Source organism: Agelaius phoeniceus, chromosome 2 (genome assembly GCF_051311805.1).
Source record: "Agelaius phoeniceus isolate bAgePho1 chromosome 2, bAgePho1.hap1, whole genome shotgun sequence".
Classification (NCBI taxonomy): domain Eukaryota; kingdom Metazoa; phylum Chordata; class Aves; order Passeriformes; family Icteridae; genus Agelaius; species Agelaius phoeniceus.
Window position 1 is genome coordinate 5,509,626 of NC_135266.1, and position 24,306 is coordinate 5,533,931.

Sequence of the window (24,306 nt, forward strand, 5' to 3'; positions counted from 1 at the left end):
GATTGTGGGTGTGGAGTATGAGTAGAAGTGTGTGATATCACAGGGTGGAAAACTCAGTTTAAGGGTTTAGAATATAGTAATGTATATAAAGCAAGATGGAGGTTTTAGGGTGGAGGCTGCTCCTTCTTCTTCACCTTCTGCTCCTTCTTCTTCACCTTCTTCTCCATGGGTTTGGGTGGTTTTGTGTCATTGGATTAAAAAATCCCCATTGTGGGCATGGGTGGTTGGTTATCGGGTTAAACGTGAAAATAATTGAGGTGTCATTTCTTAATTGGACATTTTATCCTTAAAAGTCCTTGTAGAGCGAGAGAGATGGGGCTCCAGTTTTAGTTTGTTAAAGTGCTGCAGAACTCATATTTTGTGAGACAGTAACAGAGATAAGAACTAATAAACATCTGAGGCAGGACAAGAAATACCATCTCACACATTTATTCCCGAGCCTGGCAAACAGAAGCTGAGACTCCAGACTCTCCTGCTGCCTTCTTGGAGGCAAACACCCCCAGGGCTGGGGGGGAATGGCCCCTGGGGGTGCCTGCACCCTGCCTGGGGGGGCAGAGAGGGGCAGGGGGTGCAGCAGTGCCCTGATTGCCCCCAGCCCTGCTGCTCTGTGGCAGAAATGGGCTCTGGCCCCGAGGAGAGCCCTCAGCAGCTGCACCAGGGGCACTGCACAGGAACCTGCAGCTGCCAAACTCACCAGAGCTCCTCCTGCTGAACCCTGGGCAGGAGCAACCATCCCCTTCCCATGCTGACCTTCCCACCTTCCCTGCCCAGCCCTGGGCAGCTCCATGGCTGTTAAACACAATTTCTTCAGTTATCTCCTCTTTAGTGATACTCTGAGTGGCGTTTGGCAGACAAATGTAACACATCACAATTTTCTCCTGGGCATTTTGAGAAACTTTTGGCTGCACTGGGCCAGAGGCTCCCTTGCCCAGGGGGTTTGGGCTCAGGGGGACCCCTGGAGCTGCTGGAGGGGGGGAGGCAGCCGAGCTGCTCTGCTACTTCTTGTCATTGCTGCTGACAAAGGTGAGGAGATCCATGGATGTGACCACGCCAAGCACCGTCTGCTTCGTGGAGGAGCTGCCATTCCCACTGACTGGAAGCACAGAAAATTCCAGCTTAGTGGCAAAAAAAAAAAAAAAAAAGAACACCACCACCACCCCCACCCTTACCACCTTCCAGCTGTGCAGAGGCTGCTGTTCTTTTATTAAAAGAAAACCCTAACAGGGACAGCATCTGCCTGAGCTCTACCTCCACAGAAATGATGGTGGAGCCTCAGTCAGGTCACTGTGATCACTCCAGAGAGGTTTTTGCTGCAAATAACCCACCTTTCCCAGAGCAGGAAACTTAATTTCCCAGTTGTTTTAAGCCAACCTCTGTTCCAGCCCTGCTCCTGTCACCACAGAACTTTTCAGAGCAAACTAATGAGACTCTCTAAAAGCAGCAGTCAGGCACTTTTCTGCTCTGTTCTCATAACATCCTACACCACCATTAATGAAACAGCACTTCAATAATTGTTTTAACTGTCTGATAAATGTTTTCTTAAATAAAAATAAAACTGGCCACCAGAGCCCAAACACAAGATAAAATGCAAGCTCCAAAGGTGTGGGAAGAAAGTAATAAATAAGGGAGTAACTGTGACAGCATTAAACAGCAGCTCTGGAAAAGCAAGTGGGTGTTGTTTGAAAATCAGAGCAAGAGCTGCTGCAGACACCTGGCTGATATTTTTTGATGGGTGCCATTTAATTTGCTGATACCATTTAATTTATATCAAAACGTGATACAAAAGAGATATTCCTTATTTTATGACAATACAGCTGAGAAAGGAAACTCTGCCTGGCATTAGTTTTGGTGACTGACTTGGAAACGTGCATCGAAGGCAGTTTTGAGTGACAGATTTTTGTTTGCAACATGTTGTGGGAACATGGATGGGCTTGCAAAGCTTCAGAGCTGATGGGGCTCTGGGGGAACAGGACCTGGAGAGGGAAGCTTTGGGATGTTTGGGTTTTGGAGGCCCCAAGTTGAGCAGGCATCCCTTGCTGGAGCCACCCACTGCTCACCTGAGGGATGCTCTGCATGCTCAGTGTGCAATCCCACCAAATCAGCATAATTACACCCTTCAGCCCTGATTCACAAGAGCTAAACTTGGCTCTTCTGACTGCTTTTCATGTTGCTCACTTTTCCCAGCCAAGGTCAAATCTGTGCTCCTTTTGGTGTAATTGCCCTGGAAAGGTGTGCCAGGCCAGGTGTGCTGAGCAGCACCTCCCACCACACCTTTTTTGGCTCAGAGGAGGCACGAGGGGTGATCCCTGCTGCCACGGATGTGTCAGCAATCCTGATGCTGCTGCAGGTGACTCTGCTGGGTTGCCTTGCACACCAGGGGGAAGGTGGCTGTGCAGGGCATTGAGAATAAAACCAATAAAACCTGCTTTAATGGTGCTGCCAGGCTGGCACAGCATCCCTCCAGGGCAGGCTCACACACAGCTGCACCCAGTGCCCCTGATGACCCACAGGGCTTGCTCATGGCCCACCCCAGTTTTTCTCAGCTTTCTCACCTCAGGTGCCTGAATTCCACCCAGGCTTTACCTGGCTTTACCAAATGCTCCTTCTGACCTTGCCCCTGGGCTACAGAACTCTACAGAGATCCCCAGTTTCCCCCTTGCTTGCTTTGCCCCCTCTCCCCTCATCCCTGTGGTGTCAGGAGGAGTCCTGGGTGAGGAGTGGGCAGTTCCAGTTCTGTGCAGAGCAGAAACCTCTGGGGGCTGCACAGGTGCAGCAGCTGCACTGACACCTGCCACAATCAGCTTGAGAATTTCCCTCTCCCCTCTCAAACACTTGTGCCAGGCCCGTGGGGAGCTCCTGCAGGTACCTACCCTGCATCTGCTCGTGTACAATGATGGCAAAGTGGTCGTTCTCCAGGAGGCAGGAAAGCTTCCCAAGGCTGTCCTCCAGGCTGACCTAAACAGGACAAAATTCAACATTTAACCTTTTACTTCACCTGGCAGTGGCTGAGCTCTGATTTTGGAGGGTGCTGATTCCCCAGCTGGATGAAATCCCCTGTCAGTGCTTGGCTCCTGGTGGGAAAAGCTCTGCAGGGCTTTTACAGGTGCTTGTCCTTACTCTCATCTCCAAGATGTCACCGTGGCCCTCCCCATTCCTCTCTGCCTTCTCTTCTCCCTGCTTCTCTCACACCCCAGGGTGTGCTGGTGCCCCTCTCCCTCTGTCCCTGTCCCCAGCCAGGCTGACACCATCCCCAGCCTCAGTGGTACCTTGGAGAACTGGTCATAGGTGACCTTGGTGACAGGGTCTGAGAACTCCACATTTCCATCCTGCACGGAGCTCAGGGTGTTGCTGAGGGTCACCATCCCCAAAATAAGCCTGTAAGGGAACAGGGAGTTTTCCAGAAGGTCAGACCTGAGGTGGAACACACATTTTATGCAGGGGCTGAACTGCTCTGGTTGAATCAGGGACTGAATTGTTGCTGCAGTCAGGGGGAGGCACCAGGTTTCTCCTCACTTGGGCAGAACAAGGAAGTCTTTGTCCTCACCAAGCTGTTGGTTTCACAGCAGTTAAAATCTGCTGCTGCAGTCCAGGATTTAGCAGCTGGGAGAAGGAAAACCCATGGGCTCTCCAGCTGCTTATTTGTGTGGGTTTCCCCCCAGCTCTCACTACCCTGGGCTCCCCCTGCCTGTGCACTGACCCAGCATCTTCTGCTTTGGTGGGCACTGGACTGGGCTTTAACTGGGTCTTTTACAGGAGTTTTATTGATGAATCTTCCCAAGGAGGCAGATGATCTTTTTAAAATTGTGCATCAGAGTCCAACACAAGAGCCCCAGCTCTGAATGAGTAAATGGGAGTTGAGCTTCATCATGACTGATTTTTCTGCACAAATGCCCATCTGCAGTGAGCAGAAATAGTTACCCTGACTCAGCAACAACAGAAGCTTGGTCATATCCCTTCTCCTGGAGGATCTCAATTGCCTTTTGACAGCTGACTTCTGGGAGGAGGATGAGAGGGGCCGAGAGATTCAGTTTCTGCACCTTGATATTCCACCACCTGTTGGGAGACAAATGGCAGTGCTGAGCTGTGACTGCTGCACAGCTGTGGCCTTCAGCAGGGGGACAAGGCCAGAGGAGATGAGGGACAGTCTGTCTGCCTGAAAAGCCAGCCCTGCTCCTAGAGCCAAAGCAGAAATGCCACCACGGCCAGGTCTCGTTGAAGCCAAGCTTTCCCTGTGCCCAGTGTTCATGCAGCTCCAGAGGCAGGGATGAGACCAGCAAGGTGCTGAGCTGTCCTGAATCCAAGGAAGCTATTGAGGGCTTCACTTCAAGCTCAAAATGGGTGAACCTACCAGTTTCACTCCTTTGTTCTGTATCCTTGGTCCTCACAAGGCAGCATTTGCAGCTCCTGCAGGAGAGAGCCTCGCAGAGATGCTCGTGTGACTTATGAGGGACAAGCTGAGCTGGTTTGTGGGGCAGCACAAGCAGCTCCCAACCATCTCAGCCCTGAGTCCTTGCAGAAAAGGCAATGCTGGAGCCTGGAAAGGCCAAGAGCAACTCTAACCAGACACAAGAGGCCTTGGAAATGGGTTACGTTTTTAGGAAATATTTTACAAGAATTTTTGGTAAAGGAGAAAGTGACATCAGTAATACCTGCTGTCTTTTAAGAGTGAGACCATGAGCTTTTCTAAACAATTGGCATCTGCCCAGCCACACATCAACTGGCATCAGCAGTTTCCTGTCCCTGAGGGGTCTCTTTCCCCATGGTGTCCAAGGGACAGCAGAGTTGGCCAGCTTTTCTGGCCAGCAGCTCTGGAAAGTGAAAATTTTCTGGTTTATGCCTGAAAAGAGCTGCAGAGCTGTTTGAAAGGGGGCTAGCTAAAACAGGGACCCACCTCCCCAGCAGCCTGGTGGTCCTTTGAATGTCAGATGTGGAGCAGAGAGAGGTTTCCAGAGGGTTTAGGTGGCCTGGGCTGCCATGTGGGAGTGGATCAGCTACTTTGGGACAGAAATGGCTCCTTTATAGACCTTGATTGGAGAGCTGAGAGATAACCACTCAAAAGAGAGGAGCTGGCATTACAGCCTCCCCAGAGGGGTCTGGACTTTACTGTGTTTTTCCTAAACACTAAAAAGGAACATTTTCCTTTGAAGATAACAATTTCCAGACTCAGAAAGCTGATTCCCTCAGCACAGTTTATCCCAGCAGAAGTTGTCTTACCAAGGCTTGTGCTCCTGGGCGTCATTTAGGAACCCATTTTTTATCATCCACTGATCATTCACAAATTTGGACCTAGAAATCACCAACAAAGAGCAAGTCTGTGAGGCTTCCAGAAGAAGTTTTGTGCAGCAGACCACAGCACTGCCCCTGGGGCTCTCATGATTTTTGCAGCTGGCTGCTCTCAGCCCCTTTTAAGGTCAACAGGAGCATGGGGTGCTCAGTAACTCTTCGAAACACGCCAGCTATTTGCCTTCCTCACTTCAGGCATGCAGGCTCAGAAAGTGCAGCTTGGCTGAGTCCTGCTCTGTGCAGTGAGTCAGAGAGGAGAGGAAATAAACCCCAAGTGTCCCAACACCCATCCCCTGGTGGCTGCCACGCTGATGCGCTGTTCCTCCCTGCTGTTTATTTTGCTTTTTCCCTGCCCGAGGGAGACTCCCAGCTCTGGGCTCACTCCATGTGCCTTGCCATTTGATTGATTGGGGTGGTTCTGCTGAGCCCCAGCTGCTGCCACAGGAGGCCCTGGGAGCTCCCACCCTGGTGCTGGGAGCAGGGCAGGGGCAGGACACTCACATGTAGTTCCGGACGGAGTCGGGCAGGATGACAACGCAGCGCTGGCCCTCCTGCAGCTCCCTGGCAGCTCTCACAGCCACAGACATGGCACTGCCCGAGCTGCCACCTGCAGGGACACCAAGGACAGCGAGACAAGGGTCAGGGCTGCCCAGGGCCACTGTCCTGCAGTGGGAAGCACAGGCTGCCCCAGATAAGGTGGCACCTGGCTTGGGACGCTGGGATGGGAGAACAATCAACCCCAAAGCATTGTAGGGTTTAGGGCCAGGCAGAGGGAGGGACTGGTGGGATGTGTTCATATGGTGGCTCTTGGGCTTTGGAGGCTGCCTGAAAGTCACCTCATGGACTTCATGAACGATTTCTTGTGGGCAGACCAAGGTCTGAGAGGTGCCATGCAGGGACACTCAGAACGTGCTGCCCACCCTCCCTAACCTTGAGCAGAAACCACGCCAGTTCTGGAGCTTTTGGCTGACATACTTGGCAGCCAAAGACTGGCTTTAAAGGCACTGTAAAGACTGAAAAAAAGCCCCATAAACATTTCATTCATGCTTGGAATACCAGGCCAACATGATGGGAAGGCCTGAATGCTGCCCGTGTCTGTGTGCACGCATGTGGTTTGCTGCACGTAGGGAAAGCAGGTCCCTGCTTTACAGAGGCAATTCCTCCTGCACCAGTCTGAGCACTGGAAGTCAGACACATTCCACTATCTGTGTGCCAATTACAGCCTGCATTCAAGGCAGCACGTATTTTACAGCAGGTTAATTATCCCTGGGTCACATTTTTCAAACAAACGAGGAACGGCCCTGAAAAATGCAGCTCAGGGAACACGAAGCTGTTCACAAATTATGGTTGAGTTCAAACAAGTGGTTTCTGTTGAAACACAGTGACTCCCTGCCTGCTAGGTTAAATCAACATTTAAGTGTTTCATTACATATATATAGCCTGATCTTTTCCAAAACTCCCTGGATATGAGTGCTCAGGGCTTTTATCAGCTGTAACTACGAGCCTACGTGGTGTCTGCTCCTGGGTGCAAACCTGTGTCTGTTTGCCTGGCGTCAGGGAAGGCTGAAAACAAGGCTGATGCTCTGTGGAGGCTCTCAGGGTACAGGCAGGGTCTGTCTGAGGGCACCTGTTCATTTTGGGAAGCCAGTGGGATCACTTTCAGCTTGTTGGCACGGGGAGCAATACTCAGTAAGAACATCTCACACTTTCTTTGCTTCCAGACCTTGCTGGTCCAAAGCTGGCACCTCTGGTGTGGCAGTGACACCGAGCACGGCCTCACAGAGCTGCTGGCAGAGCCCACCTGTCCTGCCCTGAGCCCCACTAATCCTCCCCTCAGCCTCTGTAACTCTACACTGCCTGAAGATCCAGTTCCACTGCAAAAGTGCTCCAGTAAGGAGAGAATTATTCCTTCTATAATTACTGTGGCTGGTGAGTCAGAGCCCAGACCAGACTGAGGGAAACACCTCTGGAGCCTGCAGTGACCTCTGCACAGCCCCAGGCTCAGCCTTCCAGCCCTGCTGACCCAGCAGACACAAGAATGCAGAGGGCACCTCCTCTGGAGAGTTTTGGTCCCAAAAGGATGAGGTTCAGAGGGTTTGTTCAGGGGACAGAGTGCTGTGGCTGCACTGTGCTTACCACACAACAAGCCCTCCTCTCTGATCAGCCTGCGGGACATGAGGAACGAGTCTCTGTCGTTGCTTTTGTACCACTGATCCACCACCTGGAAGGAAAGCAAGGAGGATGAGTCTTGGAAACGTCACTTCAGGCTGCCCTGACCCTCTGAGGCACACCATGGTGCTGATGCCCACAACATCTGGCAGCTCTGAGCTGCCTTCCACACTTGCTGAAAGCATTTGTCAGAAGATCCATGGTCTGGAGTTCCTCCTTGCAGACACCCACACCTTTCCAGCACCCTTTCCTTGGAGAGTTAGGCATGCCTGACAGGTCCAGAGTTAGGATGTGGAAGGGTGTTTATGATGTCCCAGGGTACATGAATGATTCAGAATTTGCCAAAATGAGATCCAGCTACAAGAATCAGTGTGGATTATTAAGGTGACAGCTCTACAGCCAGGTGCTGACAACAGGGATGTAGTCAACACCTGAAAGCAGAAAGAATCACAGGTCTGAGGCTATGAGGGACCTTTCTAGAATGAAGCCAGGGCAATATAGGCAGCCTGTGTTAGGGATTTAAAGCTCTGTGGCAGCTGATACACTGAGAGGGAACTTGACAACAAGAGATGAAAGGTTCATGGTCTGCTGTCTTGCTTGGATCTTGTTGTGCAGCCTGTGCATGGTGCGGGATTTCTGCTCTCTGTGTGTGGTGCCTGAGGCACAGAAGGCTCAGGAAAGAGCAGGTGATGAGGAGCAGCCTCAGCACAGACCACAGCCAAAGGGGCACATCTGAACGATGGTGAGGCTGAGGACACTCACACTGTGTTAAATGCCTGCTTTTCACCTCTATCTGCCCTCTCCTTGTGGCTCAGTGTCATTGTTTGACATGGGAGGAATTTAGGGAAGTGAGGCAAAAGGTTTTTGTGTAACTGACAGTTTGTTGAGCCACTGAGAAGCTGGATACACCTCTGTGAAAAACACATGTTTTTTATCTCTTGGAAAAGTGGAAAAGTCTCCATAACCTTAACAAGAGGGACTTCTCTCCCTAAGTGAACTGAAGAAAGACTATTTTAAAGATAGTAAACTGACTGGAAATTTTAGGGTTTATTTCTTTACACTTTATCAGTGAGAAAGAAAAGGTTGTGGGGGGACAAGAAGTGTTCTGAAGGGTTTGTTTTGATTCTTACTACCTTTTTTTTTCTTTAAATCACTTTTAATAAATTTTTTTATACCCTTTTAAAGTTTTGAGCCTGCTTTGCCTATCTCACAGCAGGAAGTGAATGCATTAGTGATTGACCAGCACCGAAACCTACCACACTCTTTGGTGCGTTAGCAGGGAAATTTTAAATTTGAGGAAATCTTAAATTAAAAAAACCAAAAGCCAGTTGTAACTCAGAGTTACTCAGAGCAAATCAGTAAATCAGTTACTCAGTTGTAAATCAGAGTTACTCAGAAAGCAAGTTGTAATCAGAGTTACTCAGTCTCCCCACAACAGCTTGTTCTGCACTGGGAAGATACCTCAGGACCACCACACCTCTGGCCTTGGGAGCAGGCTGGATGTTGTAGTGCACTAAATAATTGATTTAGTTGTTGTTTTGCACTGGGTGGCTGGAGATTTGCACTGAGTGGTCCTGACAGCTGGATGCCATGGCAGAGAGCAGGCAGAGGCCCCTCCTCTCAGGGTTACTCACAGATCTGTCGAGGACAGTGGGGATGAAGTCGTGCCCAATGCCCTCCACCTCGATGGTTGTGGTGTTGGTTTTGTTCATCTCGCTGGGCAGGGCAACGATGGAGCCATCAGGGTCCACACCAATGATCTGGGAGGGAAAGGCATTTTGTCAAACCAAAATGGGAATTCAGAAACTGCCAAGCACAAAACTCAAAGGAAAAGTTACCCACACCCTTATAGATGGATAATGAGATGATTGGCTCTCACAATTAAAATTAACTATTGTGTGAATATTAATAAAAGCTTTAGTGATGTATGGTTATGTTATTGTGGTTTAGATGTCCTCTGTTCTCCCCACGGTTCCCTTTCCCCCCTGTATTGTTGCCATCAGACAGCCTGGGCTGTCCAGGACAGGTACAAAGAAGCTGCACAGGTGTCCCTGGCATGGGGCAGCTGGGAATGGAAAAGCTTGGGGGTGCTCAGGGGGTGGGCATGGCAACACCTGAGCTCCAATCCAGGGACAAGAAAGCAGTTTGCACTGATAAATGGCACAGAAGAGCTGACTGACAGACTCTGGGAGGGCCAGGGCTGGCTGATGCAGCCCCCAGGGGTATAAAAGACTGAGCATCCATCCTGAAGATGAACTGGCCATGTGGTGTGCATGAGGGGCAGTTCCCAGCACTGCAGCTTTTTCCTTATGCAGTCCTTTGTTGTATTTTTGTCAAGGTTTAATAAATCTTTTTAAATTTTCAAAGTGAGCAGTTGTCTCTCACACTTATCAGCAGTGTTTCCTCCCCCTGATATTCATTAATATTCCTAATTGCTGGCAGCATGGAGAGCTTCCAGGATAAAAGGGTGCTGTTTTTCACTGTCTTCTTAAATAGATCCTAGGTAGCCTTCAGCTGTTGCAGAAGTGACTGGTGGCTGAAAATGTTATCACTCTCAAGGTGTTTGTCATCACCCCCTTGGCAGAGCCTGCCACTTCCCTGAGGACAGTGCCAGAGCTCCTTAAACTGCTCTAGGTGAAGCCAGCAGTGAGCTCCAACCTGCAGATACACACATCCTTTCTGGACCTAGCTGTGCTGGCTGATGGGGATTTCTGGTGATTTTCCCTGGATATTTACAGCTTTGTATCTGGGTTGAGGTGCCTCCCTGTCACTATGATATTTTCTGAAAAATCCTCTTTGTTTAGGATCTTCATCTGGGAAGCAGAGAGGCCTCAAAAAAGAATGAAAGCAATAATTATCTGATTGCTTAGGAAGGTAGTCTAGAAATCATTTACCAACAGGTGCATCTTTGATTGGTTCCATGTGAATTGTTTTTAATTAATGACCAATCACCATGAGCTGTGTTGGACTCTGAGGAGTCAGTCATGAGTTTTTATTATTCATTCTTGTTAAGCCTTCTGATGTATCCTTTCTCTTTCTTTAGTATAGTAATATAATATAATAGTATAGTATAGTATATAGTATATATAATAAACTATATATAGTATATATTATATATATACTATATAATATATACTATATATAATATATAGTATATATACTATATTATATATAGTATATATAATATATTATATATACTATATATAATATATATAGTATATATTATATATATACTATATATATATATATACAGTGTATAATATATAATATCATAGATAGTATATATAATATAATATAATAATATCAGCCTTCTAAAAACATAGAGTCAAATTCTCATCTCTCACCTCATCCTGAGAACCCCACAACACCACACGTCCCTCAACACAGCTTTAGGTGCAGACAGCAACTGCTGCCTCAGGTGAGCTATGGGGTTAGGTAGGAAATGACATGGAGGGACAGGACAAGGGGGAAGGGCTTTGAGCTGAAAGAGGGTAGATTTGTATTGGATAATAGGAAGAAATCTCTCATTGTGAGGGTGGTGAGGCCCTGGCACGGGTTGCCCAGAGAAGTTGTGGGTGCCCCATCCCTGGAATTGTTCAAGGCCAGCTCTGAGCAACCTGTCTGGTGGAAGGTGTCCCTGCTGATGGCAGGATAATGGGTGGAATGGGATGATCCCCAATGTCCCTTCCAACCCAAATCACTCTGTGATTCCATGAAAACCCCAGCAGCCCTGCCTCCAGCCTTACCTTGCACTCTGGGCACTTCTCCTTCAGCTTCCTGGCCACACCAGTGATGGTTCCTCCTGTGCCAGACCCAATCACCACCATGTGCACCTTGCCTGCAGACCAGGGGGCAGAGAGGTTTCCAAGGGCTCAGCACAGCAGGATCTCCCCTTTATTCAGAGCCCTGTGTCCCCCAGAACCCCTGTGAGCAGAGCTCAGGCAGAGGCCATGCTGGTGGCCACAGCCTGGTCCTGTGCAGAAGCTCAGATGAGCTTGCAGGACCTGAGCTTCAGGTGATCCTGCAAGCTGAGGGAGCTGAAGGTGACCTCCAGATCCCTCACTGCAGCTCTCCATGATTTCTGCATCTTTGGCATCTACTAAGCAGAGGGAACAGCATGAAGATATGTCAGGGGAGGTTTAGGTTGGATATTAGGGAAAGGTTCTTCCCCCAGAGGGTGGCTGGGCACTGAGCAGGCTCCCCAGGGCAGTGGTCACAGCACCAGCCTGGCAGAGCTCAGGGAGTGTTTGGACAATGCTCTCAGGCACATGGTGTGACTTTTTAGGTGTACAGGACCCCAAGATGGACTTTGATAATCCTTGTGGGTCCTCTCCAACTCAGGATATTCTGTGATTCTGTGGCTTAAAGGGGAGGGAATATCTCAGCACATCCACCCCTTCAAACCACAGCATATCAAAGCAAGCCACACACATTAATATCACTAACAGGCACAACCTTCCAGCCTGTGCTGGCATCCACAGGGGAGGCAGGGCTGAGCTCTGCCCTGGCACCTGCCTCTGTCAGATGCTGCCCCACTGGCATGGCTGACATTTTACAGATTTAGGGCTGGAAGGAGCAGAATTGGAGTCTGGCCTTCAAAACCTGGTGCTGCAGCTGCATTGGGACCTGCAACCCACAGCTGGCAGCCAGCTGGAGCAAACCCTGACACTGTGGTGGGGGCAAGGCTGGGACTCTCTTGTTCCCATTGATACCTGACTGCTTTACAGCTCTGATAACAGCTCTCCAGTTAAAATCCTTCAAGTCCTGGTCATGCTTTACAGTGCTCCCAGAACTGGCAATAAATGTCACTTCTATCTGCACAAACATGGACTGGGACAGCCCTTTATCCTCCCCCAGCCCTCACTTCCAATGGCACTGGTTTGGGAGGTTTCAGTCTGTTTTGATTTGCAGATGAGAGTGCTGGATCAGACCAACCTTGCCATGCCCTGGAGGATTTATATTCCCCTCCAAGGCCTCGTGGGACCTCTTGTGTTCCCAGCTGGCAGGTCACTGTGGCCACCATGAGGCATGTTCTGTCTCCTTTAGGTACAATTTGAGCTCCTTAAGCCTCTGGTGTCCTCCCCCAGGTTTTGCAATGGGAGGAGAGAGCCAGGAAGCCCTGCAGGCTGAGGTGGATCTGGGGTGGATTAGGAGAGGTTGCTACACTCTGTGTGTCAGTGTTATTAAGATAATACTGCCTGCCCCTCCAGAGGCCCTTTGGGCTGTTTCTAGACATTGAGGTCAATAAATGATGTAAATGAAGCCTCTCAGAGAGGGTTGCAGCCCTGTGCACAGACAGTACCTTCACACTGCTCCAGGATCTCCTCGGCCGTGGTGTCGTAGTGGGCCAGGGGGTTGCTGGGGTTTCTGTACTGTTTATTCCAGCAGAGAACAGCAGGGATTACCTTGTGAAGAGCAGGTCAAATACCAAACCAGCAACAGCTCCTGACAGAGCTGTACCCAAAGCATGCAGCTGCCCCCTGCTCTCCCTGCCCAGGGGAAACCCACCCCACCAGGACAGCTCACTGGTGTTCCTCCTGTTTGTCACTTTGGCACAGACTTCCAAGCCCACTTGGGAGGTTAAGGGTGCCCACAAACACTCACTGTCCAGCACTTGGCGCCCCTTAGGTGTGGGGATGGTTCAGAGGCTGGAGAAGCTGTACTGATCATCAATCAGCTCTCATGCACAGAGGGATTTTGCAGCACTGATATTTGTGCACCCCACGTTCACACCCATGGACCAAAAATATGAGCTGAAAAGCTCATCCAGTCTTTGAGCTACTTTTTTCTCAGAAGGAAGGAGCATGCCTGATTTTCCTGCACTCCAGGGGCTCCTCACTCAGGGGTCAGACCAAGTGCCCTCCTTGGTCCCACGTGGACCAAGTTCCCTGCAGGAACCTCTGCCATGAGTCACCAGGGTTTGCCCTTTACAGCATGAGGTTTATTTTTGAGGCTGCTAGCCAGGCTTAAAAAGTGGGGGTTTTTTTCAGGTCAAAGTTAAATCTGAAGCAATTTGAGGAGTCTTTGAATTGTGCAAGAAAACCCAGCCTCACCCACATCCAGGCTTTGGCAGAAGTGTTGCAGGTTTGGAAGTGCCCCTTATTCTGTCCCCCTGAGCTTTGCAGAGGGGCGATTAAATTTCAAATGCCATAAAACACTGACGAAATCTGCCAGTCCAAATAGAGCCCCCAAAAACAGGCACACTTGGAGGGCACCCTATAAACCCTCCTGGGAAAGGGAGCCAGTGGAGGGATGGCCTTTACCTGGTCCAGGATGTGAGAGTTTGGGATTTGACTCTTCAGCTTCCAGGCCACGCGGACGTTGGACTCGGGGGCATCAAAGCGAGTGCACGGCGTCCTCACGATTTCAGCACCCAGGGCCTTCAGGATATCAACCTTTGGGAGGGCAAAGAGGAGCTGCACACAGCTGATCCCACTCAGGGGGGGTAACCTGACCCTGCAGGCTCAGGGCAGTGCCAGATGCCAGAGCAGCTTTGCATGTGGGAGGCATTTATCATGTGGAGATACAATGTCCAATTCTGGACTCTGCTGTCTCTGACAAGCTCCAGCAGCTCAGGGCCTCCTGCCTGAAGCTGGCACAGGGATTTGAGCCTGGCTTCGTGCCCTGTCCTACTTGGAGGGCAGGATGGGGACAGGGTGGAGGGAGGTGACAGTGTGCTGCTCCTGGGGGCCAGAGGAAAAGGGCAGAGGGAGCTGGACAGGGAACAGGGTCTCCTGTGTGCTGGGACTGGAGCCCCAGCATGCAAAGGGGAGATAAAGAAGCTGGTTTTGCCCAAAGTCCCTTCTCTTCTCTCACCAAAATCAGGGAAGGAGCAATCAGCCCTGGGTGTCTCCTCTGGAAGATGGGGCTGTCAGTGGGACAGGGGAGTGTTGGGACACCTGGAGATGAAGCCATGGCAGCTGGAGGTGGCATCTGACCCAGACCGAGCTTGGGTGAGATTTGGGTTGAATTGAGGGTGACACTTTTGAGAAGGGCTCAGTCCTGAGCCAGGTCAGGGTGCATGTCTGGCTGCACTGGCAGGAGTTCAAGCTGAGCTGTCTGTGAGGCTCTTGGCTCACCAGTGAGGGATTTCTGCCATCTCCAGGATGCTCTGCTCACCTGACCATCAGCTCTCGTGCAAGTGACTTGAGACACTACCCTGAGAAACAGCTCAGGCAACTCTGAGTGTCCCCAGGTGAAAGAAAACCATAAACACACAGAGAGGCCAAGGGACCTGTCAGATGTCAGAGGGGCAGTGAGCAGGACTGGCAGGGTAGCCCTGCCTGCCTCTCCTGCTGTGCTTCACATGCAGCAGAGCCTGCTCTGTCCCCTGCACCCACACACTGTGTTTGGCTATCTCACCATCCCAGCTGCACTTCTGACACCAGGCAGCCACCAGGCCACCACAGGCTGCTTTTTTCCCCTCAAGAGGCAAAGTTCTGAATAGCAGCTGTGGCAGTGTGTGGTTGGCTTTTAAAGGGCTACAGGGAGGAAAGGAAAGGAAAGGAAAGGAAAGGAAAGGAAAGGAAAGGAAAGGAAAGGAAAGGAAAGGAAAGGAAAGGAAAGGAAAGGAAAGGAAAGGAAAGGAAAGGAAAGGAAAGGAAAGGAAAGGAAAGGAAAGGAAAGGAAAGGAAAGGAAAGGAAAGGAAAGGAAAGGAAAGGAAAGGGAAAGGGAAAGGAAAGGAAAGGAAAAAAAGAAAGAAAGAAGGAAGGAAGAAAGGAAGGAAGTTCCCTAGCTGTGGGGTAAAACCATAGAGAGCTCTGACCTTCTCCATGCTCATTTTCTCTGGCAGGACGATGATGCAGCGGTAACCCTTGAGTGCAGCCACCAGTGCCAGCCCAATCCCTGTGGGGTGGGGAGCACAGGGAAGTGGTTGGCACCACCAGAATTTGGCAATTTGGCAAGAGTGACCCTGCCCACGCTCCTCTCTCCTGGATGGAGCCATGGAGGGGTCACTGACCAGCCACAGGTGAGAGCATCCTCCACGAGCCCCCTGGGATGTGCTGGGAGCACCAGGGAGGGTGGGAGGATGGGCTGACAGGCAAGTGGAGCTGCAGCATCACTCCTGCTCCCAGGAGCTCCTCATTCTCACTGAGAGAATGGGTAGAGCCTTTTTCCTCCCACGGAGGCTCAGCCACCTTTCTGTGGGTTTGGTTACACAGGAGAGAGGTGGTTTTGCTTCAGGAGTGCCTTCCCCTCCCCCTCAGTTGTGGGGGACAGACAGACAGGACTCTGCACATCACTCCATGGCACCTCTGCTCCAGTTTCACTGGGGTGATGGATGGAGCCAGCTGCTCCCAGCTAGAGCAGGAAGGTGAGGCAGCAGGAAGGAGCAGCCTGGCCCTGCCAGGGGCTGCAGGGAGCCTGGTGCCATTCCAGCTGCCCCAGGCAGGCAGGGAGCCAGTGTGACCCATGTGGGACACAGCTCTGGGGAAGCACAGACCCCCCTGGGGTGACACAGTGTGGTGGGGTGACAAGGACACCAACAAGGCCAAAAATCACAGGAATTCTGTTCCAACCCCTCAGGGGAATGGTGTCTGGGAATCTCTGAGAATTCAAAAGCTTCCCAGCCTGAAAACACCCAGAGTTGCCCCAGCTCCTGATGCTGTCTGGCCTTGGTACAAGGAGACCTTCCAGGCACGCCTGTGCAGGTGTGGGACCCTCACAGGACCCTCAGGAATTTCAGCAAGGAAGCACCTCAGCATCCCAGGAAGCCCGTGGCCACCAGGAGGGGAGCTGAGGGGAGGATGGAGCCAGAGCCCAACCTTGTAACCCCAAATGCAAATCCCTGCTCCTCAGAAATTGCCCCCTGCCCAGTTCTCAGGCAGAGGGAGCACCCCTGCCCTTCCCACCTGTGTTTCCTGAAGTGGGTTCAATCAGAGTGTCCCCTGGTTTGATAATCCCAGCTCTCTCTGCATCCTCCACCATCCTGAGGCTGATGCGGTCCTTCACACTGCCCCCAGCATTGAAGTACTCACATTTTGCCACTGGAAAGGGAAAAAAAGGGGACACTCCATCAGGCACCAGCTCCCCCAGGCCTCACTGCAGTGTTAGGACACCTCTTCCTCCTCTGCAGGACTTTGCTTTGCTCAGGGGAAAGGAGATGGTGGATGCAGGATGCCCTTTGCATCCACCACCTGCTCTTCTGGGATTATCCATCAGCACAGAGTCCTTCTTTCCCCCATGTTTCCTCCACCCTGGATGGGTTTGAAGCCAACCTGGACAGCCCAGGATGGGTTTAAAATCAGCTGGGCATGGTGACTGCATGGTGGGAGGTCCCACACTGGCACAACACCCCTTGAGGACTCTTCTGTGGGCAAGGGTTAGCAGCAGGGCCTCACTGTCTATCCTGGGGCATTGAGGTTTTTAACAGATATCTAAAAAAGCTCCCCTTTTGCAGTGATCTGTAGTCCTGACTGAGGTGCCATAAAAAATCCCAAACAGAAAGAACATTTTCAAGTGTCAGGCCAAATGAGAGTTTCTTTCACTGAGCTAGCAACAAACCAAGTAAGTTTCCAAGGTACGTTCAGATTGCAATGCAAAGCACATCTGAGTCCTCACTGGGGTCTCCACACCACAGCATTCTTCTCACCAAGGCTTTGATGAACATCTGCAGCTGAACTGGAGCTACTGAGCTCTGTTTTATGGACAACAGGGAAAAATTGGGATTTCCAGGGGTGTTTTTCCCTTCACCCTGGCAGACACAGCGACCTGAGGCTGAGAAATCAGCCCTGTACCTGAGCAGCCTGAACAGGAAAAGGAAATCTTGTGCTCATCGTTACATTTCATAATGCAAAGTGCCACAACTCCAGCTGCACGAGGGTCCCTGGGGGCACAGAGAACACCAGGCAATCCCATCCAGCTGTAGCTGCTTCCTTTCATTCCTGTGTTTGCTGGGAAGGGGCTCTGTGCTGGCACAGACAGGACTGTGGAGCTGCTCTGCCTGTTCTGCTCTGCTTCCCCTCCTGTGCCAGGGGAGGGAGACACCATCCCAGAAAATGGGATCTGCCTGGCTTTCCCAGCACCTCAAGCACCAGCCAGACACACTCCAGAGGTGCACCAGGCACTGCACATCTGTCCTCGCACCTCCATGGTGTCCTGGTGTCCCCTCAGCTCTCGTTGTGGGCAGGGTGAGGCAGTGCAGTGTGGAATGGCAAGCCATGACTAAAAGCTGGAATCTCAGGGGAACACCATCCTCGGTTTTTCAGTGTGGAGGTGCAGGGCTGGTGGCCCAAGGATCCCAGATGCTGAGAAAGGATCAGGTGGGAAAGCCCAGGGTGCTTTCCCTGTGTCTTTATGCTCAGTGGGGTCTGGCTGCCCTTATAGATATTTATAGTTATTTAATTTAATCATAGTTATTTCATAAAAAACTCTGTGGTTCCCAGGTGCCACACAGCACTGCAGGGCTCTGCTGTGCCATGAGTGCTCAGCAAGTCCCTCCTTACTCAGCTGTGTGACACTTTTGGCACTTTCTGCCTCTCAGAATTTGCCTTTCTGCCCAATTTGGATCAAATTAATTATCAGGGTTAGGAGTTAGAGGAAAGGAGACTGAAAAGTCCACATGCACAGATCTGAGTTTATCACCCTTGTGACTGTAGGGGACCAGCCTAAAGCCAAGCCTTACATGAGACAGCACCAGCAAACATCTCCTTAGGGAGAGGACTTAGATCCACCCCCAAATTTGGGCCAGGTCTGCTCTGAGCTTATGCTGCTGTTATCTGGCAGGAGAGATGCCTCACTACCATTGCCCCCCTGCTCATTGCTGCTTGAAACCTCCTGTTTGGCACAAAAAATTACTGCCTAATAAGCAGGAGAGCCCAACATGAGCCATATCTGCCCCTGCCCGTCTCTGTTCCTGTCACAGAGCCTCTTCTGAAGCCCCCCTCCAGCACCCCTCACCCTCACCTCATGGCATGCAAAAACCTGCTGGGAAGGGGACACTCACAGAGCTCACACTTGAGCCCATAGGACTTCCCAATCTTGTTGATTTGGACCATTGGGGTGCAGCCAATTTTCTTGAGGATATTGGGCAAGATCTTCTTTTCTTCTGTCCTGAAATAATGCAGGGAAAAACAAACAAACAAAAAATCAAATCAAAACTATTGTTGTGCAACATGAACCAAGAGAAAATCTGAGTGAGGTTTCAACAACTTTATCAAGGCCACCAAAACACAGCCCAGCTCCAAGAGAAAAAGTCCCCGTCGACAATTAGTGGCACCAGGAGTTAGTTACAGTTCTCCATGATGAATTATTAGGGGTTTTTTTTACATAAAAAGTTAATTAATTTTCAAGGTTGTTCTGAAATGCCTTGCTCTGCAAAACCCTAGGCCAGATCTGTAATGAGTGAGAAGATGCTGGCAAGCCTTAGGATGTTATGCTGTGGGTGAGAAAACCAGGAGACACAGCACAAGGATCCTCCTCTTCTCCCCATCCTGCCCAGCCCCATCTCTGCTCCCCACATTTCCAGCTGCCTCTGGGCCAGGTGTTGCTGCCCAGGACTGCCAAACTTGCAAGGATGGCTCCAAGCCCAAACCTCAGAGGGTTCTGAGGGGTGTTTTGCAAACAGTTGAACCCAGCTCTGTCATTAGTGAAATCCAGCTGCCCAGATTTGCTCCAGCAGAAGCCAAAAACCACAGCAACAGCAGCCTGAAAAACACCTGATTGCCCAAGACACCTTGCCAGGGAGCTCACAGCCCTGAGCTCTCTCACAGATTGATGAGGGCTGTGTTTCTTTGGGCCACATCCTGGTCACAAGCTGTCATGGTTTGATGCTGGTGCAATGCCAGTGCCCCCATGAAAATATATTCTCCTTAATGTCTGCTGTGAGACCAGAAATAGAGCAAAGCAGGCTCAAGCTTAGAAATAAAGAAAAAAAACTTTATTAACCTACAGCTATATGTAAAAAGGAACACACGCACAACTCAGAATGTTCCAAAACATTCCTCCTCTCCTCACCCAATTTCCAACACAGCACAGTGAGACAAAACCTTGGATTCTGTAGGTGTGATATAAACACCTCCTGCCCTGCAGGAGTGCAGGGGTTTAGTGAAGGTCTTTCCTACCAAGAGGTTCCAGGCTCCCTGCATCCCTAGCCCAGAAATGATGGGATGTGCTGTTACCTCTCCCACTGATATCTCAGGCACCACTGAGTGCTGCCAAATGTGAAGCAATAACACAATAAATGAGCTTCCCCCACAGCTGCTCCAAAAGCCACTTTTGAAATGTTCAGGGATTTATTTCAGTGGGGCTGAGCCTTGGCTCCTTCAGGTGAGGTTTAACTGAGCCTGGCTCTCTTGAGGGTGACCTGAGTTACTTCATTGCACATCTGGATTGCATCCTGCAGGTGCTGATGTCAGCTCAGGACAGCAGACAAGGATGGTTTTCCCCTAAGATTCCAGCTTTTAGTCATGGCCTGCTATTCCTTGAGATGTCCAGGGGAAAACCAGTCCTGGCAAAGCAAAGGATTCCTGCTGAGGTTATGCTGGGTCAGAACCAGCTCGAGGGGTGGCAGAACTAGTCTACCTCTGTATCTCTCAAAACAATTTAAATATTTTATGTTCTTAATTAAATGACAACCTGTTTCCTCCCTCTGCTTCTACCCTCAGAACTCAATCAGATTTCACCTGGGAATCTCAGGAAGTCCAGAGATTTTTGCTCCATCTGTGGCTTACCCAGAGCAGGGAAACCAAAGCACCTCTCTCTCCATGCCCTGCTGCAGAGCTGTGATGGGTCCCAGTGTGTTTTTTCCCTGCTACACAGGGGGTTATGGTTCAGCTCCTGCCCCAGCAGGGCTGTGTGGGCCCCCACAGCCAGACTCCATTCCCAGAGCAGTGTTTGGGAAATGTGTCCCCATCTCCCATCTGGGGGTGGGATGGGCCCAGCCACTGGCACCACCACGGCACCCTGATGCTCAATTGTTAAAAAAAATATAATTTTATCCTGCTCAGAATGATAATTGAGGGGGGAAAAAAAATTAATTTTGACTGAAAAGAGCTGATTCTCTCCTCAGGCACCAGCTGCAGGGGTTGCACTGAGCCATGCACAGCTTGCTGGATCAGCTCAAGGGCTCTGCATTCCATCCATTCCTTCCTCCTGCATGGGCCAGACCCAGAGGCTGCTCTGGGCTACCCACATGCTGGTGGCTGTGCCCTGGCCTTGTCCTGCCTGGCACATGGTCAGGCATGAGCATGCAGAGCAGTGCTGCACCTCCCATGGCCTCCACTCCCTGGGGCTGCATTCCAGGAGTTTTACTCCAGTCACTGGAGCTGGATCCCTGTTTCACATCTCTGCACTGCAGGACGTGTCTGCAGTTCCTCTGACATTTATGGGACAGCCTTATCTTTAGTAGCTTGTCTGTGTCTGGTTTGCAGGGTCATTAAAGCACCTCTTGTCAGGACTAGTCTGGGCCCTCACGTCACCCTGGGAGGGAACCTGCTGCTGTGAGGGCAGGAACAGCTCAGAGCAAGCACTTTTCTCTGCACTGGGGCCATTTGCTGCTGATATAAAAGCCCAGGCCCTGGTAATCCATTTTTGTGAAGGCCTCTCAGCCATCTAAAATAAAATGCCCCAAACGAGGAGATGCCCTGGAAAACACAGAGCCTGAGGCTAGAGCCAGCCACATCCTTCTGCAAAAATAAAAGGGAGTGAAAAAAGTCTTCTTGGAGATGGCAAAAGAGAAAAGCTGCTTTTGCCATTTGGAATATAAACCATCATTAACACAACAGCTGGCTTCTGGCCATGACCATCCTGGTGTAACAACAACCTCCAGGAAAAGGTGCTGAGCTGCAGCACCTGAAGAAATCAGCACGGAGGAATTACTTACAAGGGAACACAGGAGTGTGGAGACTTGCTGGCAGGAGTTGTGGCTGTCCATGTGCACTTGCTGGGCAAGTTGGGAAGGATCCAGGTGCTGTCCTGACCACTGGCACCCCTGCCATTCACCAGGGGGCACTTCTTACTCAGCTCCTGTGGGGTGGAAACAGAGGCCACGTGTCACTGTCACATTTTCTGAAAAATCCCCTTGCCAGGATTTCTTCTCCTGGGAAGCTGGGAAGCTTCAGCTTCTCCATGTTTTGCTACTTTGGAATGTGATTTGGAGAATTGTTTACCCAGCATGTGAATTGTTTTTAATTAATGGCCAATCACAGCCAGCTGTGTTGGGCTCTCTGAGTCTTTTATTATTCATTCATGAGTTTTTATTATTCATTCTTTTCCAGCCTTCTGTGTGTCTCTTTTCTCTTTCTTTAGTATAGTTTTAGTACATAATTTTCTTATAATATGATATATGATATATGATATTATATATGATATGATATATGATATACGATATACGATAAACGATAATATAATATAATATAATATAATATAATATAATATAATATAATATAATATAATATAATATAATATAATATAATATAATATAATATAATATAATATAATATAATAATATAATATCAGCCTTCTGAGAACTTGGAGTCAATTCTCATCTCTCACCTTGTCCTGGGGACCCTCAAAACACACACAACAATTGGTGACCGCAGTCACATAGACAGCTGGGAGAAAAATAGCTGCAGAAGAGGAAAAAAATGGCATTTGGGTGTGAAGGGAGGGTGGCTTGGAGCATCCTGCTGGCACTGCAACCACATGGATCTAGGTGGGTAAGGAGGTTGTAGGGGTGGAAGGAGATGAACAGATGAAAGGATGTTGTAGTGAGGTGAGTGTCAGTCCCTTCTCCAAGGGAGCAAGAGGAAATGGACTCAAGTTGCCCCAGGGGAGATTATACATTTGAAAAAAAATGAGAATATACATTAGGAAAAAAATTTCATGAAAGGGTTGTAAAGCATTTGAAGGGAATTCACAGTGAAGTGGTGTAGGCACCATCCCTGGAAGTGTTCAAAACTCCTGTGGAGGTGGCACTTGAGGACACAGACTCATGGTGAACGTGGTGGTGTGGGTTCATGGCTGGACCTGATGATCATAACAGTCTTTCCCAACCTTAGCAATTGCATGACTCCATGATTCCATGACAAAGTTGCTCTTTTGGAGTGGTGTGTTAGATCCCATACATAATCTGAGCATCTTCTCCAGCAGATCTTCTTCCCCATCTCAAAACCATCACCTCCACTAGGAAATTTTATGCTCCTAATTTAATTATTTTGTCAAGAACAGCTTTTTTCACCGTAGCAGTGAAGAACCTGCAGGTAAATCCATCCAGCAATAATTGGAGGGTGCTTTTATGGTGATGGTGGCACTTAGAGGTCACCTCTGCTCTGGCATCCAAGTGTATTAAAATTGAGAAAAAAGAACCAATGAAAATAAAATAGCAAAGGGCAGCAAAGGTGCTTGGAGTACTGAGCAACCCCCACAGTAAAGCAGCTTAAAGAGAGGAGGATTCATCAGGCTGGAAATGAGACAAGAGGCTGGTGCTGAGAGCAGGCTCTAAATCCTGGGGGAGTTGGAGAAGGCACAGCAAATAATGAGCAATAAATACTAAGGCAGAATGGAATTATCAGGAGCAGCTATGGAGGCAGAGCAGATAAAAAATGGAATGAGTAAAGGGTTAAACAAGTTAGAGGAGGTTGAGTTTGGTAGCAGATTTTAAGCACACAAGCCCTGATGGCATCAGTGCTCTGCAGGAAGGCAATTTGCTGTGCTGTTCTCTCTGTGTTGCTGGTGCATATATAGACAAAATGAGGAGTCTGGGCTTAAAGTTTATTTTCAGCATCTCCCACTGAACAATAGCAGAAACAAATAAACCCAGAAAAGAGTTACATGCAGGTTTGGTGTGACCTCTCTGCTCTGATCCTCTCTGCAATCCATCCACCACCCATCTGTGCTAAGGAAACAAACCACATGGAGAAAAACCACATGAGTTTTGGTATCTGTAAGTTCCTTTTCTGGCTTGTTCACAGAATGAATTCACCTTGATTCAACCATTAGTGAATAAAGGGACCTTGAAACTCCACAGGGTCATGGATGGAGGCTTGTGTCTCACTTAGACTGAGGATGAGAGCTGCTGTTAGGCTGCTTAGCCTGCCCTGTCTCCCTACACCTCTGTGGTGGTGCATTCTGCAATCAGAGCCAGTCTGACCCTTTCCTTACCTTTGCTGCAGCAGAAATGATCAAAGACATGATGCTGGACATTCCTTCTGCATTTAACTTCAGACTGAGAACAGGGACATCATTTTGCCATCTGACAGAACCAAACCAGTGACTCAAAGAAGAAACATCTCATTTCTAAACACAGAGAACTGCCTGCAGCAGGGCCACAACTGCTGCCACATGGGAAATCCAGTTTATTTGGGGAGCTTCATCTCCCCCTCCAGGCCACAAAGCCACAGCTCTGTCCCCACTCAGCCCCTGGGCTCCCTGCCAGTAGCTGTGGCTCACAGTTATAGAATTGTGCTCTTTGTTGGTGGAGTGACAAAACTATCTCCTTTAAAAGGAAATAAGCCCAGAAGTTTCTCTCCTCAATTAGGTGAAAAGATATTTCATAGGGCTTCACCTCAAATTGAAGGATAGCTAATTGGGCAGGAGCCAAAAAGTCCTGCTTGGGCAATTTACTAGAAAAAGAAGAGAACAGATAAATCAATGGCTTTTGTGAGGTGTTTTACCAGGGGCAGGAGGGCATCTTGCACTTGGATCGGTTTTTCTCTGTAAAGAGTTTGTTATTTTCCCTTTCTTTAAAACCTTTTTGTTTCTAACACTGCCACAAAAGCTATTCTGCTAATTTTATGCCTTCTAAGGTAGCTGAGCTATCTTAGGTGTGAAATATATCTTTAAGAGCTTATGAGACCTGGCTCACAGACACACCTATTTCACACTGTGGCCAGCACGCTGCTGTGGCTGAGTCC

At 49.6% G+C, this 24,306-nt stretch overlaps 1 protein-coding gene across 1 annotated transcript; it reads right to left on the reverse strand.

Annotated features, from left to right (window-relative positions):
- Positions 1–995: 995 nt before the first annotated feature.
- Positions 996–23,596, reverse strand: LOC129135113 (cystathionine beta-synthase-like). The gene is made up of 16 exons (XM_054655021.2): positions 23,555–23,596; positions 21,276–21,418; positions 18,399–18,505; positions 16,306–16,440; positions 15,219–15,298; positions 13,716–13,847; positions 12,755–12,824; positions 11,199–11,290; positions 9,087–9,212; positions 7,420–7,504; positions 5,785–5,890; positions 5,215–5,286; positions 3,919–4,053; positions 3,267–3,375; positions 2,871–2,955; positions 996–1,093 (listed from the first exon to the last, which is right to left on the reverse strand). The coding sequence occupies exons 1-16, from the start codon at positions 23,594–23,596 to the stop codon at positions 996–998; spliced, it is 1,617 nt and encodes a 538-aa protein (XP_054510996.2).
- Between the last annotated feature and the right edge of the window lie 710 nt (positions 23,597–24,306).